This window comes from Cervus canadensis, chromosome 31, assembly GCF_019320065.1.
Source record: "Cervus canadensis isolate Bull #8, Minnesota chromosome 31, ASM1932006v1, whole genome shotgun sequence".
NCBI classification, from domain to species: Eukaryota; Metazoa; Chordata; class Mammalia; order Artiodactyla; family Cervidae; genus Cervus; species Cervus canadensis.
In genome coordinates, this window is record NC_057416.1 from 36,315,766 (window position 1) to 36,333,283 (window position 17,518).

The 17,518-nt window shown below is 44.0% G+C and overlaps 1 protein-coding gene across 12 annotated transcripts in view; it reads left to right on the forward strand.

Annotated features, from left to right (window-relative positions):
* The window catches only part of PSD3 (pleckstrin and Sec7 domain containing 3), a 573,880-nt gene that overhangs the window by 219,147 nt on the left and 337,215 nt on the right, over window positions 1-17,518 (forward strand). For 11 of the 12 annotated variants that reach the window (XM_043454541.1, XM_043454550.1, XM_043454551.1 and 8 more), the window contains one exon: window positions 12,346-12,454. The exons of the other annotated variant lie outside the window; for it this stretch is intronic. In XM_043454541.1, coding sequence (XP_043310476.1) covers window positions 12,346-12,454 — 109 coding nt within the window. The remainder of the gene's footprint in view (window positions 1-12,345; window positions 12,455-17,518) is intronic. 12 annotated transcript variants of the gene reach the window in all.

Sequence of the window (17,518 nt, forward strand, 5' to 3'; positions counted from 1 at the left end):
GTGATTACCACTCAGAATTTGTTTACATTTGCTAAGTCCTTTTATTCCCTCCAGAAGTGTCACTTTCAGCTTCTTAAATCATCTTCATTATTCTTTTCAACTAGGCTTGGAACTCTAATATGGATCTAACTGGGATCTATTAGTTACACACGTCGAGTATAACAATGACTTAGCACCCTCCATTTGTAAGAGCCCTGTTATATTAGCAGCGTCACGGAAGCAGCATTTTATTGTCAGCTAGTGATCAACGGTGATCTGTAGTGGGTATGTGCATTTCCTGATCTGTGTTCATGATTTGTCTTTATTCAGGTTAGTTGTTCTGTATTGGACAGCTTTCCATTATTTTATGATTTCCTTTATTTTATGATTACTTTGATATCTGAAGAACCTTTTCCAAATCACATCTGCACGCCTGCAGTTTCCCTCCAGGGTCATGACCTAAGACTTCTTTGCCAGTGCATAGGTCCCTGGGTTTCTCAATCATGCTGGCTGTACCTACTCTGTGCCCACGTGCCAGCGCATTCATTATTAACTGTGTGATCTCACGAGCTTCGGCAGGCAGGGATTTCCTGCTGGAGAGCCTCATGGGAGCCTTGAAAACTGCTGGGTGTTCTGAAGGACTGCTGTGAGGATGAGAGGCTGTCCCCCTCAGCGGCTGAGATCCACATTGAGTTCAGCCTACTTCCCCAAATCCACCTCTCCTTTACAGCCCCCCGCCCTCACCCCGCTCTGCTCCCAGGCCGTAATGGGGGAGTGGAAAGAAATTCTGCAAGAGCTGGCTTCTGGCCCAGTGCTCGTGATGGTGGAGAGGGCAGAGATGGGTGGGCTGGCGTGGCAGGAGCTCTCGGGGGTTTGGACTGCGTGGAGGCTCTTCTTACCTTCGTGTTTCCCTAAGTTAGAGCCGTTTCTCCTTTGTGCGCAGCCAGCCACCCTCCTTTCCTGAGTCATTTCCTCGGAGGACTAGGCATGCTGAGGTGATGATGCGCGCTCCGTAGGGTTTCTTACCGAGCGACACTCCTCTCTTGCTGTATCTGAAGTGGCTGGAGTTGTACTCATGGTCTGCGGGTGGGGGCGCGGTGGGGGAGACTTGGCTGTCGGTCACTCCTGTGTCATTTATATAAACAGGACCCCTTGTGCCACCAGAAACAGTGACAAAGCAGTGGTCAGTAGCTTTAGAGGTATGTCCTCTGCTGAATGGGCCAGAGAAGGTAGGGGTGGGGAGGTCAGGGAAGAGCAAGCCCCTCATCCTTTGGTTTTTATTTGTTGATTGTCTCTTCCATTGTTAAAAAATAGTCTAGAGAGGGATGTATGTGAAGCACTGATACTTGGCCAAAATCACCTCAAGTTTGTATACAATATTAACCAAAGTTGAGAAAAGATTAAAGCGACAGAACAGAACAAGCCATCTCCGCAGAAAGACTTGGTAGGTAACTGGCATCAGGATTTCTCATACTTGATTTTCCTCCGGTGATCTCTTGCTCAGAATCTTCTAATATATCCCCCCACTTAAACTGACTATCAAATAATTGAATACAAAAGTCCAAACTGCTTAGCTTGACATTTGAAACTCTTGAGTGCTAATCTTCCTCGTCAGTGTCATCTGCTTCTTTCCTACTGAAGTACAATCCAGGGGCCAGCAGCATCGGCATCACCTGGGAACTTGTTAGAAATGCAGACTCTCAGCTCCTACTTGGATCATGGAATCAACACTAGACTTGCAGCAAGATCCGCACGTGTGTGGGAGACCACTGCAGGGGGAGAATCTCTGATCTGCCTCATTCTCCTTAATCTCCCTTTTCGTCCCGCAGTCAGGCTAGCTGAACATGTTCTGCGCTTCCCCAGTGGCCTGCCTTTCTTCAAATACTAACGTTTTCCCAGAAAAGTCCTTTTTCTCAACTTCCTCTCTTTACTTCCATTCATCTGATTGGCTAGGTGTCTAAATGTGCCGAGAACTGGTTTGAGTTTCAGACATGACTGGACACATAGACCCTACGCTGTTTGTACAGGCTCCCTGGAAGACAGCTCCTTTGACCCCCAATTCCACTTCTAGGAGATTTCCCTGAACTGACTGTCAGAAAAGAATGTGAAGAAATGGGTAGAAAGTTATCACTACAATATTATGTATAATAGTAAGAAATTGATAAATTAATAAATTTTGTTATCATCATATGATATACTCTTGCACATTCAAGATGGTAGGACATATTACTGAAATGAGAATATACCAACAATATCCTTGAATAACAATTATGTTATTAAAAAAAACACACTTAATTCCTATGCTCCATGGCCTTATAGTTGAACAAGTAAGAGAGATGTAAATCAAGTAGTACAGAAATAATGTAGCAATATAGTAATGATGATAATGTTAACAGTGGCAACTGACATCTCTTGGACACTTAAAGTGTTCCAGACATTTCTAAGTGCTTCACCTGTTATCTGCCTTTATCTTTTCAAAAGATAAACTACTGTTGATTCTACGTGAGGAAATTATCTTATTTTCATATATTTTAATCTTTACCATTATGATGGGTAAAGTTTGGTAACATTTTAAAAATTGGTATTTCAAATACCAATAATTTCAAATACCAAAAATTGGTATTTAAAAATTGATTATAGGAAGGTTTGTTCAACATCGTTTAATATATATTGATCATTTTTAAATGTGTATTTCTTAAAAAGGCTGTTTTTGTCTTCTGCCTGTTTTCCTGTTTGTCTTTGACCATTCTGAAAAATCTACTTTCTGTCTTCTGAATATGTGTTTGCTGGATTATGGTGTTCCAAATAAAGGAAGTGTTAATATGATCACTCCTCATGTTTTTAATTTAAACATTTGTTCTTATACAGAAAATGATTATTCTCAGCAAAATTAGGGATCTGTAATCAGTCACATCAGTAATCTTTGTTCATTAATTGATGTGAGCTATCAGCCTCAGATAAATGTGTCGGTAAATAGAATATATAGGTAATCTCTGACTTTTATTTGTGAATTTCAAAAGCTTGTAATTATTTGGAACTCTGCTTTTATTTTTCCACAGAAACAAGTCAGTTCCTAGGTTTCCAGGAAGCCCAAACAAGCATTCTTAAAACTAACTCTTCATAATAATAAAGCACTAAACATTATTTGAACTCAGCACAAAAATACCGCTTATCACATTAATTTTATATTCCAATTATAGGTGTAAAAATAGAACAAGCCTCTAATCTTCAGAAGCTCTGGTGATCAGACTGTGGGGTACGTGGGTGGGTGGGTGGGGAGTAGGGTGAATGTCTTTAAAACTACAAAGTGCAGAAACCTCTGGTGAATCATTTATTCTCCAGTGTTCTGTACCTAAGAATAGGAACAAAGGTAATTTGCATTCACTCATTATTCTTTAGCTCACGCGCTGTCTGTTGAACATCCAATGTTTGTGAGGATGACTTGACCTGTTGAGTGTAGCAGGAGAATTTCCCCACCGTGTATTCCTTGCATTACTCGGGTCCGGAAGCAGTGTTATGACTTTATTGTTCTCAGCCACTGCACAAGTTTAAAACCACTGTCAAACCAGCAGCTTTAACATTAGTTGTAAAATGCCCACAACAAGCCAGGAAGCGTCCGAGTGCATTTCCCCAGGTATTCTGTGCTTGTGGTGTGTGTCGTAGGGGTGGTGGAGGTGGCCTGAGAGGAATGGGCTCCGTTCCTTGCTGTCGGCTGTCCTGCCGTTCCTTGGTCTTTTTGCGGGTTCACTTGTATACCCCACAGAGCTCCGGAACAGTAGCTGTCACACTTCCGCACGCCTGAGCATCCGCTGGGGCATTAGGTACAAAGTCAGCTTCCGCTGCACCGCTTCAGGAGAGTGACCAGAGGCCTGAGGAGTTCCGCAGCCTGCGGTGCATCCACACGCACCCCGGGGCCCGTGTTGCAGGCCCCCCTGGCCCTGCAGAAACGCTGCTCCAGAGCGTGTCCTCCTCCGTGTTCTCTCTCTCGAGTGTGAATCAGACTAGACGGTTCTCACACCCCTGGCTCCTGTGAGCGAGCTATCACTCTGATCGACTCTGTCAGGTTACTGCCTACAGCTCCATGTCCCTGAAGAGGTAATTGACCTAATGGGGCCTAAAAGTCCTAAAGTCCTGGAAGAAACTGTTTACTTTGTCACGTTTATGTAAGCGATTGTTTGCGAGAAGTTTACTCATGTTCACTTATGATGAACAGTTTATCTTTGTAAAAACTAACTAAAAGAAAAAGTCAGATGAGCACATTTTAGTTAGTGTTACAGATAGTGTGGGTATCCTGACAATGTTTAAGTTTAAAGAGTGGAGATCTTCTGAAATAAAAATCCAGGTCCCCCTGTCAGTTTGTGCCTTTTACCTGTTGACTATCCATCAGACTTGCCTGAATCTGGGATGCTGAGCAATCTGGAAAATTAGGCAAATTCCTTGTCAGGACACTGAAAAATCGCTCTCCAGAAGAAAGTTATGGCTGGTTTTCTTACCTTAATCAAGAACAGTCTTTAGCATGCTTATTGCAAGACCCAGTTCTAGGTATTACATTTTCCCCTAAAATACATAGCCACCATCCAGGGGTGACTTTCTACTTAAGGGAAATAAAGCTATAGCAAACTGGGTGAGAAGATACTTACTTTTTCATGATTCCCACCCTGAATTCACAGTTAGCACCTATTTTTCCATCTTGTCAAAGTGCCAAATGACATGTTTTTTAAAAATCAGAGCTAATTTAATTTCATTTCAGAAGTTAGTGGAAAGTTTGAAATAACTGAAGATACCCCCATGTTTGTGAAGCTTAGTTTTGGTGATGAGGCTGATACTTAGTTTTCATTTATGTAATTTGTGGTTATTTCTGCAGAGGTTTCAGGGCTTTTTTGAGGTTGCTGAGTTTATAAGGACTCAGCAAAAATATTTATGAACACTCGCTGTGAGCCTGTAGTCTCTGCCTGCTTTGCTACCCCCTGTGATTACTCTCAGTACCTAGCCTTCCTCCACGGGGGGTTCTTGAGTCCACAGAGGAGCATTTGTGACTGCTGTTATGCAGAGTCTGGTTGATTTCCTCCCAGGGGTCCCGATTATGCTGGGCTGACTTTCTTTATTATTATTATTATTATTTAAATTTTAATTGGAGGCTAATTACTTTACAATATTGTGGTTGTTTTTTGCCATGCTGACTTTCAAAGTTCTCAGTGGCTTTCCAGCTTTCCCTTTGCTTACCCAGCCTGAATCCTGACTTGCTGTCAGCCTGTGGAAGGTGAGACCTGTAGCAAGTAAGAACGTGTGTTCTGAGGATTAGCATGTGTTTTTCTTTTTAAAACCTGGACCTTTATGTCGTCCATTTTGTGTATTAGTTTTAAAGACTATCAGGAGCACACAGATCCAGAGCCTGAGGAAGGCAGGTGGTGGTCAGCAGGGCGATGAGAAAGGCAGAAGGTAGACTTAGGTCCCTGGGTCTGCACACTTGCCATCAAGGGTCTCACCCTCTGTGAGTGGGAAAGGCAGAGGGTGTGCTGTGAACATGTAATGTTTGATTGCTGGTTTTCTTTTAAATTCTTCCTTTGAAGTTCTCCAAACACCTCAGTTACTTGGTGCCTTCGTGAAGAAGCAGTCAAGAAAACCTGATCCCTGTGTCTTCTTTTAGTTTTATGGAGGCTGTGTTACAAATGAAGCTTTGCCATCCTAGTTTCTTAGCCCCTGACTTTCTACATCACATTAAAAAAAAAAAAAGGCACTGTTCCCATTTGTAATAAATCATGATATATTGTGAATAAGCCAGGGCAGGCTCAGTTCCTAGAAGGGGCATGTAGTCTTTCCATTTGGTTAGAAGACAACTATAAGATGGCGCCCAAGATGCAGATGATCAAGGGAAGAGTCCTTGGCGTTGGCCAACGCCTTGCTCACACACCCTTCCCTCGGCCTTTAGTTTTAGTGGCAGGCGGGGTGGGGACTCTGCGTCTCTGTGCTGGAGCCTCCTCTCCCCCAGCCCTGCCCTTCCCAGGGGAGTGTGCTTTCAGGAAGACAGCTGAGTAGGTGGGTAGCAGGTGGTGGGAAAATGAGAATGGGCCTCCAGGGGCTTTTAGACAGGCTATGGATTCAGCTTTTCCCTCTGCGCTCACACAGTTAAAGCTGGCTGACAGCAGGTCTGCCTGGTGACGAGGTGAGTCCTGCTCCCCGAACCCCCTCCGTCTGCTTCTTAGCCTGGTGGTCCATGCCTACTTTGGCTTCTGGTTTGGATGCCCTTTCTAACCTTTCAGTTCAGTTCAGTTCAGTCACTCACTTGTGTCCGACTCTTTGTGACCCCATGGACTGCAGCACACCAGGCCTCTCTGTCCATCACCAACTCCCAGAGTTTACTCAAACTCACGTCCATTGAGTCGGTGATGCCATCCAACCATCTCATCCTCTGTTGTCCCCTTCTCCCACCTTCAATCTTCCCAGCAACAGGGTCTTTTCCAATGAGTCAGCTCTTCGCATTGGAGTATTGGAGTTTCAGCTTCAACATCAGTCCTTCCAATGAACATTCAGGACTGATTTCCTTAGGACTGACTGGTTGGATCTCCTTGCGGTCTAACCTTTAGAAGGTTCTGTTGTCCCAGTTGTTTCTTGGCTGTTTCTGGCCTCTTTCTGCTCTTGAGAGTCTGCCAGTCCCACTTTTTTTTGGTTACCTTTCCCGGCTTTTGGAATATTTATCTGATTAGCTTATCAAGGGAGGAGGAGCTGGTTGTAGGGAATTGCAAATTACTTGGGCATTTACTTCCCCTCAAACACTGGTGTTTTTTCCGCTTGCTTTTGTATAGGCATATGTCAAATATATTTTTAAAGGGAAAAATGCTGCACACGACAGGATTCGAATCTCTCACTGTATAGCCTGGCAGGCTGAAGGAATGGATGATTTTGCTTGTATGTCTTTCAGCTATACAACTTTCTTAATTTTAGTGGAAGAGCAAAGTATGTTTGAGTGAACTTCCCTTTAACAGAGGATAGTATAGGTGGAACAACAATGACTCAGTAAGTCTTTGATTATTTCATTAGTAACTCATTTGTAAGTGAAAGCATCAGAGATATACTTATGGTAAACATGTCAGTGTGAACTCATGGTTTTTTAATTAGATATAGAAATAAACATGGGCTTCCCAGGGGGCTCAGTGGTAAAGAATCTTCTTGCCAGTGTGCAAGTTTGGTCCTTGGGTCGGGAAGATCCCCTGGAGGAGGAAATGGCCACCCACTCCAGTATTCTAGCCTGGACAGAGGGGCCTGGTGGGCTACAGTTCGTGGGATCGAGAAGAGTCGGAAGTGACTGAGCAACTAAGCCCAGCGCAGTGTTTCTGTTGTATCTGAAACTGGTAATTATCATCAGCAACATCTTGAGACTTGTATGATATTCAGTGAAAATTGTTTGTAAATTTGAAAAACTGTGTAAAACATAAAGTTGATATATATATATATATATATATATTTTTTTTTTTGTCCTGTCCAATTAAAGGTGGACTGCTAACTTTAATGGAGAAGGCAATGGCACCCCACTCCAGGACTCTTGCCTGGAAAATCCCATGGACAGAGGAGCCTGGTAGGCTGCAGTCCATGGGGTCATGAAGAGGCGGACATGACCGAGCGACTTCACTTTCACTTTTCACTTTCATGAATTGGAGAAGGAAATGGCAACCCACTCCAGTGTTCTTGCCTGGAGAATCCCAGGGATGGGGGAGCCTGTTGGGCTGCCGTCTATGGGGTCGCACAGTCGGACATGGCTGAAGCGACTTAGCAGCAGCAGCAGCTAACTTTAAATGTAGGTAGGACATGTTTTGGTGACCACATCGTTGTAACTGGATCACAAGGCAAAGGTTTGTGTTATTCCTCTTAATGAAATATCTGTAAAGGTGGCCCAGAAATGTGAAGAATTGTTGTGCTTCAGAATTAGAAGGGGCCTTAGAGGTGAATTTGAATAACTCTCTTTATCAAATAGGGGAGTCGAAGTCCAAGACTAAATGTTAATGTGATTGAGTAGAAGTCTCACTTGGGATTCAAGCCTGGATCAGCTGACCTTCCATTTGCTTAATGTTTTTTCATATCCTATCCTGCTTAAGGACATTTATGTTTCTAAAATGGCTGTGATAAGGAATGTATATTGTTCAGTTAGTAAAACAGAAGAAAAAGTAGTGCTGAGTCCTTAAACTTCTTTGGCCTGCAGAAGTTGTTGTGGAGGTAGGTGGGTAAAGATTTGTGACCTTGATGTGGGAGCAGGGTATGTCAGTGGGGCACCCAGCTTTAAGAATAGCTCCCATAAGCCGAGTACGTTTTGTTTCAATGGGCAGGTCAGGGGATTGCTGGGTTCCGGGGCTCCCCACAATGGTCAGAGTATGTTGTGCTTAGTTAGGGGGCAGCCCGGGTAGGGCATCGTTTTAACAGGTGTTTCTCGTCTGGGAGAGTCTGAGTGTGCCATGGACACCACTTCACCTCCGGGCCTTAGCACAAGTGTGCTCTGCGGACCAGTGTCAGCATTCCCTGGGAACTTTCTAGGGGTGCAGTCTCGGGCCCCATCCCAGACCTGCGTGATCTCTGTTTTAACAAGATTCCCAGGCAGTTCATGTATACCGTAAAGAATGAAAAACACTGGAACTGAGGTTAAGCATGTTGAGCTAGAGCAACCTCTCTTTGGAGAATAGTTCCCAGGCTTTTAGTTGAGAATGAGTGTCAGAAACTTACCTTCCTGGAATTTCTTAACACTGGTGCTTCATCAGTGTTAAGGCATCTCTTCCTATTTTCTAGCACCACAGTAATGGAGTTCTGTTTTATTTCTTTTTTTCCTTATCAGGGTAGGCGGTTTCCCTTTTCTCCACATCCTTACCAACATTTATTATTTGTATTCTTTTTGATGATGAAGGCCGTTCTGACAGGTGTGAGGTGATACCTCATTGTGGTTTTGAGGTGCATTTCCCTGATGCAGAAATCAGCATTTTAAGATTTGATTTAATTGAAAAAAATTTTTAAATTTAATTATAATTTTATGTTAGAATATGGTTGATTTATAATGTTGTTTGAGTTTCAGGTGTCCAGCAAAGTGATTCACTTATACACATATCCATTTTTCTTTTATTTTTGGCTGCAATGCACAGCTGGTGGGATCTTAGTTCCCTGACCAGGAATTAAACCCGGGCCCTGGACAGTGAAAGCAGAGTCCCAGCCACTGGTCCCCCAGGGAATTCCCCACATATCCATTCTTTTACAGATTCTTTTCCTACGTAATGGAGTTTAAAAAATCTTATTCTCTGTTGTTTTCCTGAGGTTACCTAGGCCCAAATCTAAGCTATTGATAATGTTTCTTCTCTAGTCTCCCCCGTTCCAACACACCACCCAGCTGCTCAAGCCAGATTCCGAGGTGTCATTCTCTGGGCCATGGGTTCTAGATCCAGGATCTGAATATGGGATCCATAGTTTACTAGCTGTGTCACCGTGGACACATGACTCGTCCACTCGTGGCTTCCCTTTCTGTGCCTGTGAGTCTGGGATGGCAGTGTGCCCACCCCACAGGACCGACGTGAGTGTTACACGAGATACCTCGTGTTCCGCATCGGAACAGCCTGGCCTGGAGTAAGTGGTTAGTCAGTGTTAGCCCTACGGTTATGCTGGTTTCTTCCTTTCCCTTATCCTTTAAACCCAACTTATCAGAACGTTTACATAGGTTCTTCCTACAAAATATGTTTCACATTTATCTACTCCTGTTTCCATTGCCATCATCTGGCTTGAAGCTTTCATAAATTCTAGTTTATACTTCCAACTGGTGTCTCTGATTCCTCTTGACTTACTCCAATCTATTTCCCTTATTTGTTGTTCAGTCGTTCAGTCATATCCAGCTCTTTGTGACCTCATGGACTGCAGCACGCCAGGCTTCCCTGTCCTTCACTATCTCCTAGAGCTTGCTCAAACTCATGTCCACTGAGTCGGTGATCTACTCCAACCATCTCATCCTCTGTCACCCCCTTTTCCTCCTGCCCTCAATATTTCCCAGCATCAGGGTCTTTTCCAATGAGTTGACTCTTCGCATCAGGTGCCAAAGTATTGGAGCTTCAGCTTCAGCATCAGTCCTTCCAATGAATATTCAGAGTTGATTTCCTTTAGGATGGACTGGTTTGAGCTCTCTGCTGTCCAGGGAACTCTCAAGAGTGTTCTCTAGCACCACAGTTCAAAAGCATCAATTCTTTGGCACTCAGCCTCCTTTATGGTCCAACTCTCATATCCGTACATGACTACTAGAAAAGCCATAGCTTTGACTATACGAACCTTTGTTGGTAAAGTGATGGAAAAATTTCCCTTATAACAGCCATATAATTTTTTAAAAGTGTAAATGAATGACCTTTTGAAAATGTTAACGAACCCCCATGGGTTTGAAACCTTGGCCTGCACATCCTGTGGTTTGGCCCCTGCCTGCTCTTCAGTGTTGGCTCCTCCTGTTCTGTTCCCAGGTCCGCTGCTCTGTGACTGCACTGTTCTCCTCAGTCGGGGTGACCTGGGGCTGTCATGCTCAGAGGCCACTGCGTGTGACCCTCCTTCTGCCTTCATGTATGTTTCTCTTCTTTCCCAGCGCTCATCCTTCTCGTGTCTGCAGGTATTGGTTCCTCAGGGAGCCTAAATTTGGAGAAGGCAATGGCACCCCGCTCCAGGACTCTTGCCTGGAAAATCCCATGGACAGAGGAGCCTGGTGGGCTGCAGTCCATGGGGTCGCACAAAGTCGGACACGACTGAAGCGACTTAGCAGCAGCAGACGCCTAAATTAGGCCATCAGGTTCCTCCTTTATCAGCCTGAAGCTCCCTGAACACATCAAAAAGTTAATATTGCCTGTCCATAGGGGACAAGGATAATTAACAGCCTGTGGTTATAAAACATGCAACTCCAAGAGGAGTGCGCAGCTTTTCCAGAAAGAATAATTTTACATGTTGTGAACATTAAGTGATTATAGAGCTATTTTAAGAAACTGCTATCTTGAAACTGTTCAAGAAGGTCTTTGATATTGGTATTCAAGGACAAAGAAGGCTGCCCACTGAACCTGTCTGCAGAGGGCGAAGGTGCATGCTAAGTCACTCAGTTGTGTCCGACTCTTTTCGACCTCTTGGACTGTAGCCCGCCAGGCTCCTTTGTCCATGGGATTCTCTGGGCAAGAATACTGGAGGGGGTGCCATTTCCTCCTCCAGGGGATCTTCCTGCAGAGGATGAGGAGGTATTCATAACCTAGCCATGGGCCTCCTCACTGCTGTCAATCATTTCTGCTCCAAAAGATAAAATGGACATCATAAAACTCCCCTCTTTGAAGAAGCTTCCTGGTTTCTGATAAAACTCTTCATGCTCCTCTCTCCTAAAGTGAAAGTTCAATTGCTGCTCGGACATGAGAAGGAAGATGTCTCAGAATTAGAAGACGGAGGTCAAGTGTGATAATATCTGTATCTTGGTTAATTTTTGAGTTCAGAGTGAAGAGGCAGAAAGATGACTCCCTGATTGGCCTCAGTCTCATTTCTTTGTGTTTTGAAATTGCTACCTTATTACTTATTTTTTATTAATTCTAGACCAGAGAAAGGAGGCACTCCTGAGTTTTGGCAGCTGCTTAAAGCAGTCAGGGGAGAAGGAAATGGCAACCCACTCCAGTATTCTTGCCTGGAGAATCCTGTGGACAGAGGGGCCGGGTGGGCTGCTGTCCATGGGGTCGCACAGAGTCAGACACGACTGAAGCGACTTTGCACCCATGCATGCATGCATAAAGCAGCCAGGAAGAGAGTGGTGGGAACTGAGAGTCATGATGTGAACCACTTCAGCCACCTTGTAGTTTTTCTTTCAAATAAGGGACATTTAGGATTCCAGAGAACACTGGGACAGATGTTTAAATTTAGGATAAGACCCAAATGTCTCTTTTGGGGAAAGGCTACCTTTTGTTGACATACTTTAGCAGAACCCATTCACAGAAATATTCCTGCTATGGGCATTCCTGTTATGGGCTGTGGGTGATGATAATCATTTGGAAAATGATGTGTCTAAAAATAAAATATAGTTTTCTCATTGTAAAAAAGTTATTAATAACATACTTAATTTAAAAAAATTCTACCATAATTGTGCCCTCCCAATCAAGCCCAGAGTTTTCAAGTTTCTCTTGTTCCCCTATAGATGTTTATGTGTTTCTCTTTTTATATGGTTGTAACCTTGCTTGTATCCTGATTTATGTCCCGTTATGTTTTTCATGTTTCATTTTTAATGGCCATATAGTATTCTATCCAGTGGATCTGTCATAACCATTCTCTCTTTGGTTGATTTGCTTTACAATGTATTTTTTTATGATGTATTTTTAATGATGTCTTTGTTTTGCTCTAATTTTGCAGGCAGAGACATTTGTTTGGGTTAACAATGCGTCAGCACATTCCCAGAGTGTTGCCAAGGCCAAATACGAATTTTTATTTGGCAGATCTGAAGAGAAAACTCCAGATACTAGTAAGTGTCTCCCTGCCTTCCTCTTTCAGGTAACAGATAGGAAGAGATATTAAAATTTCAAATCTCAGAAGCTGAGAATTCTTCAAACAAAGAAGTGACTTGAAATTACCTACCACAGGCTACTAGAATGACATCCTGTATTTCTGAATTCTACACTTCTAAAGATGTAGAATTATTTGATGAATAATGAAAGCAAACAGGTTTCACAGAGGCAGGAAGGCAGTGGTGCAGATGGAGAAGTGCTTACTCAGTCGCTGATGGAGAGGCATTAGTTCTGGGAGCGAGGCAGGGAAGGGGTACTGCATGCAGTTAAGACCCCGGGCTCTTTAGCGCGACTTCTTCAGTGTGAACCTAGCCTGTAGCTTATGAGATGCATGGTCCTGAGTGAGTTGTCTAAACTCTTTTTGCCTCAGTTTTCTCAACTGTCAAATGGGATTATAGTGACACATATCTTAGAATCCTTCTGAGGATGAAGTAGATTGATGTATGGGAAGATCTCAGAACTGTGCTTGGCATGTAATAAACACTTTACAAGTGTTTGCTGCCATTATTATTTATTGTGATCATCACCATATTCCTGACCTTTGAAGCTGATGTCTAAACTTTTTCTGAAGAAACTACATTCCTTACTTTCCTCAGCTCCATCACTGTCTGACACTGATTTCTGTTTTGGGTAGACAGGGAATCTGACCTAATGTAGCTGTTGTTCAGTTGAAGAAGTCAAATGATAGCTATTCATTTTGACTCATGTGTTAGGTAAGATAATATAATGGGCTCCTTAATATCTGGGGATAGCAAGAATGCAGTGTATATTAATAATTCCTTTTACCTTAATAACAAATATTTCTTAGATATTTCAGTAGTTGGAGACTCTTAATGAAGTCTTAAACAGCTAAATTATTTTAAAAAATCATTCTGCTTTTATTATGTAGCATAAATACTACTATTCTAGGCTTGAGGTTTGGGATACTTAATCATTTATTCATTATTTCTCAGATGGGAAATACTGATTGTGATCACCCCAAGACTGTTTAAAACTCCTTTTTGGTGTAGCCTTAACTTTGTGATTTTGTGCTGACTAAGCTTTTTCTCTTTTTAACTTTGATAAAACATGATTTTTACCTCACTATATAGAGGTAATGTCAGAGCTCTGCATAGTCCTTTGACTTATTGGTGGGTGAGTTTGGGTCTTCCTTACTCATAAGTTTTGAGTAGTTTTCCCAGTTTACCACTGGTGAATCAAAATGACATTTTAAACCTTCTGTTCCTTATTTGCCGTGGTAAAAATGGTTGGTACTGTTAGTTTCTAGTGTGGTGTTATTTTGCAGGGGTGTTAGTGTGCATGCATTTATTAAACAAATCTATGTCATGAACACTCCTTTTGTGCTAGTCACCTGTGCTGGGCACTATCAGGGTGCAGAGAAATAGAAGACAGTCCTTGCCTCCTGGGGGCTAATTCTTTGACCAGAGCGAGGCAGTGATCACTTCAGCTGTGCTGGTGATGGCTTCATGGAATAGGTGGAAGCTGCACTGTTCTCCAAGAATGAATAGTGTTCTGGTTAATTGAGGTTTGGGGGAGGGCACTTCAGACTGGGGGAATGATGTGAGTGAGGGTGTGCTGGCAGAAAATACAGATTCTTTGCGAAACAGGGAGGAAACTGGTCAGGTTGGTTTGCAAAGCTTATCAGTGAAAGAGAGATTTAGAAAAATAACCATTTAGAGAGGGGCAGAATCATGGAGAGTGAAGAGTTTGCATTTCATTTTGGTATGCAGAGACAAAATGCCAGCTACTGTTTTAGAGAGATAAATCCAGATGATTGATCTGGAAATTGGAAGCGGCAGCAGAAATTGTTGCAGAAATTGTAACAGGGGTGTAAGATGCAAGTTTATGTTGACTTTTGACAAGTACTTTTAGAAATCTTAAGAAAGAAATGGTGCCTTTTTATCACTTCAAGAATACTCTCAAAGTTTCTTTATATTGACCATTCATCTATCATCAAAACATGGCCCAAACTCAAAAGAACATAGGGGGCCTTCCCTGGTGGTCCAGTGGTTGAGACTCTACCTGCCAATGCATGGGGCATGGATTTCATCTCTGGTCTGGGAAGATCCCACATGCTGCAGAGCTGCTAAGCCCGTGTACCACAACTGAACTTAACATGCTGCAACAGCTACTGAAGCCCATGCACCTTAGAGCCCAAGCTCTGCAACGAGAGAAGCCACTGCAGTAAGAAGGCTGTGCACCACAGCTAGAGAGTAACCCCTGCTTGCAGCAGTGACAACCCAGAGCAGCCATAAATAAATTAAAAAAAAATATTTAAAAGACCATAGGGAAAAGTAGTAGACAGAATAAGACAGTGATTTTATTTGAATTTGGTTGATAGGCATACCTTTTCCCTCTTGTTTTTGTTTTTCCAAGTGGATTAAATAAGTGGCTGAAACTGTCTAAGTGCTGCAGAAGCAGCCTGCTGGGGAAATGGAAACACTGACAGTGCCTGCTGAATGCATCTCCCGTATCAGTCAGGTGGTCGCTGGCAGTGATGCAGCCAGGTCAGGGGCGGTCCGTTGGTTCAGGACCCCGGTGAGGCCCAAGGGAAGTGTCCCTGCTCTAGGGACAGGAGGCTGAGGCTTTGTCACTCAGCCGGGAGCTCACGTGGGCTGTGGGTGGGAGGGTCCAGAGAAGACAGTTTAAGATGCTTTGCACAGTGTTGCTTATTGCAGAGGTTTTGAATCTGTGACAAGAGTTTAGGGTGCTGGATGGGGTATGGGAGAACGTGTGACCAGTGGGAGGAGTCCCCTGGCCGAGAATTAAGATCTGGATTCTGTGATCTGTTTATCAGTATAGTGAAGAAGAGAGTTGATCTTGCTTCTCTGGTGTCTGTTCCCTGCTGCTTTCTGGGAGCTGTCGCAACTTCACGAGCTTTTCAAGGGCGAGTCCAGAGTTGATGATTGCTGAGAGGCTGATGATTGCACGTGACATCCTTTGTGCTGTGGCTTAATGAGGGGTTGGGGGGTCACCAGAGGTTCCCCTGCTTCTATTCCCATCAGCTGTTGGGATGTTTGTGGAGCTGCACTGAGCTGCAAGGAGAGAAGAAAGAGGCGGCACCTCCCGCGCCTCCTGCGCCCCCCAGGCTTCCCCGGCGTCGCTCGTCTTCTCTTACTGGACGCGGGGGCTTCTCTCAGCCGGCCACACGGGGTCCACTCTGACAGGAGGGGCTTCATTTTGGGAAGTGCGTTCTTTGAAGTGTTCCTGAAGCGGTTTCAAAGGGCTGAGGTTGGTCAGTCTTTTGGGGGAAAACCAGAGGGAGGAAGTGCTTGAGAAGGTCTCTGAAGAAAAGTGAGACTGCTGTCGGCCTGGGGGAGGACAGGTGACTCATGGAAGCGTATGAGGAAGCGAGGGGCCTGTGAGACGCTGAGAGCGGAAGCGTCCAGCAGTTAGGAGGGGACCGAATGCAGTCAAATAGAAACATAGATGTGTGCGCGTTTCGATATCTCTGTCTGCGGGTGTCAGATATGGCGTGTGTGTGTGTATAAAGATGTTTAGGTCAACAGCACGATCTGAAATGATCATGACTGTTGAAGTCACTCGGGGTAGACGGCCGTTGACCTCTTCTTGTGGGCTTTGCCTGCCCTGTGTCCCTCCCCGCCTGGCACCCACTTGGGACTTTTGTCACTATAATGGGACAGTAACTGGGTCTCTCAAGCTAAAATTCAGTATGTATTTACTGTTAAGTGAGGATGTTTTTATGGGCAGTGGGGGGAGGTATTTAATTCAAGGACTAGCATGCCTTGAGCAACAAGGTATGGTTTAAAAAATGTGAGGGCTTCCCAGGTAGCTCAAACGGTAAACAATCTGCCTGTAATGCGCAAGACCTGGGTTCAGTCCCTCTGTCAGGAAGATCCCCTGGAGAAAGGAATGGCAACCCACTCCAATATCCTTGCCTAGAAAATCCCATGGATAGAGGAGCCTGGCGGGCTGCAGTCCATGGGCTCGCACAGAGTTGGACGTGACTGAGTGACTAACACACACACACACACACACACACACACACAGAATGTGATGAAATCAGGGATCCAGCTGCCACTGTTCACCTGCTTCTTTGGACTCCAGCATTAGGCATGAGTGAGGCTGGGAGGCTGCTCGGGACGGCAGCAGGCCTGGCCAGCTGGAGCTGGACCTGGCTCCCCTTTGTTCCTTCTTGGGCTGTCCTGCACCCAAGGGTGCGACAGGTTCTCTGGCACAAGTGATCTTGAAAGTCACTCAGTCGTGTCCGACTCTTTGTGACCCCACGGACTATACAGTCCATGGAATTCTCCAGGTCAGAATACTGGAGTGGGTAGCCTTTCCCTTCTTCAGGGGGTCTTCCCAACCCAGGGATCGAACCCAGGTCTCCCACATTGCAGGCAGATTCTTTACCAGCTGAGTCATCAGGGAAGCCCAACAATACTGGAGTGGGTAGCCTATCCCTTCTCCAGGGGATCTTCCCGACCCAGGAATCAAACCTAGGTCTCCCACATTGCAGGTGGATTCTTTACCAGCTGAGCCACAAGGGAAGCCCTTGAAGATCTTGAAAGGTGGACCAATTTTGATATCGTTTTATCCTAATTATAGATACCTCATGGCAGATTTCTAGGTTTTTCTTCCATTAGTTTATATATATTTTCCTGAAAGCTTGGAAAGAAGTTCAAGTACAAAACTGGTATGTCTGAGTTCTGTTAATAGTTAAACAACACCTCCCTCTGCTGGGTAGAGTGTGTAACACATTTTAGTAGCAGTTCTCAAGTTGTCAAGTGCTGTTTGCTTTTCCTGCTGCAGATTTCTTTCAGATTTGTTCTGGAGGTCAGTTAGTATGCCTTTGTTCTTTCTGCTTAATCTAATCTGAAGGTTTATAAAAAGTCCAACGGTGTACAAATATACCTTAAATATGTGGTATTTTAAGCTCATTATGATGTTACAAAATTAGAGATTTGGCATTTTCATGGTAAAAACATTCATGTTTTTGAAATAGAGATATTAACCAGCTATATTCTCAGATGGACACGCTCTGATAATAATAATGCTTG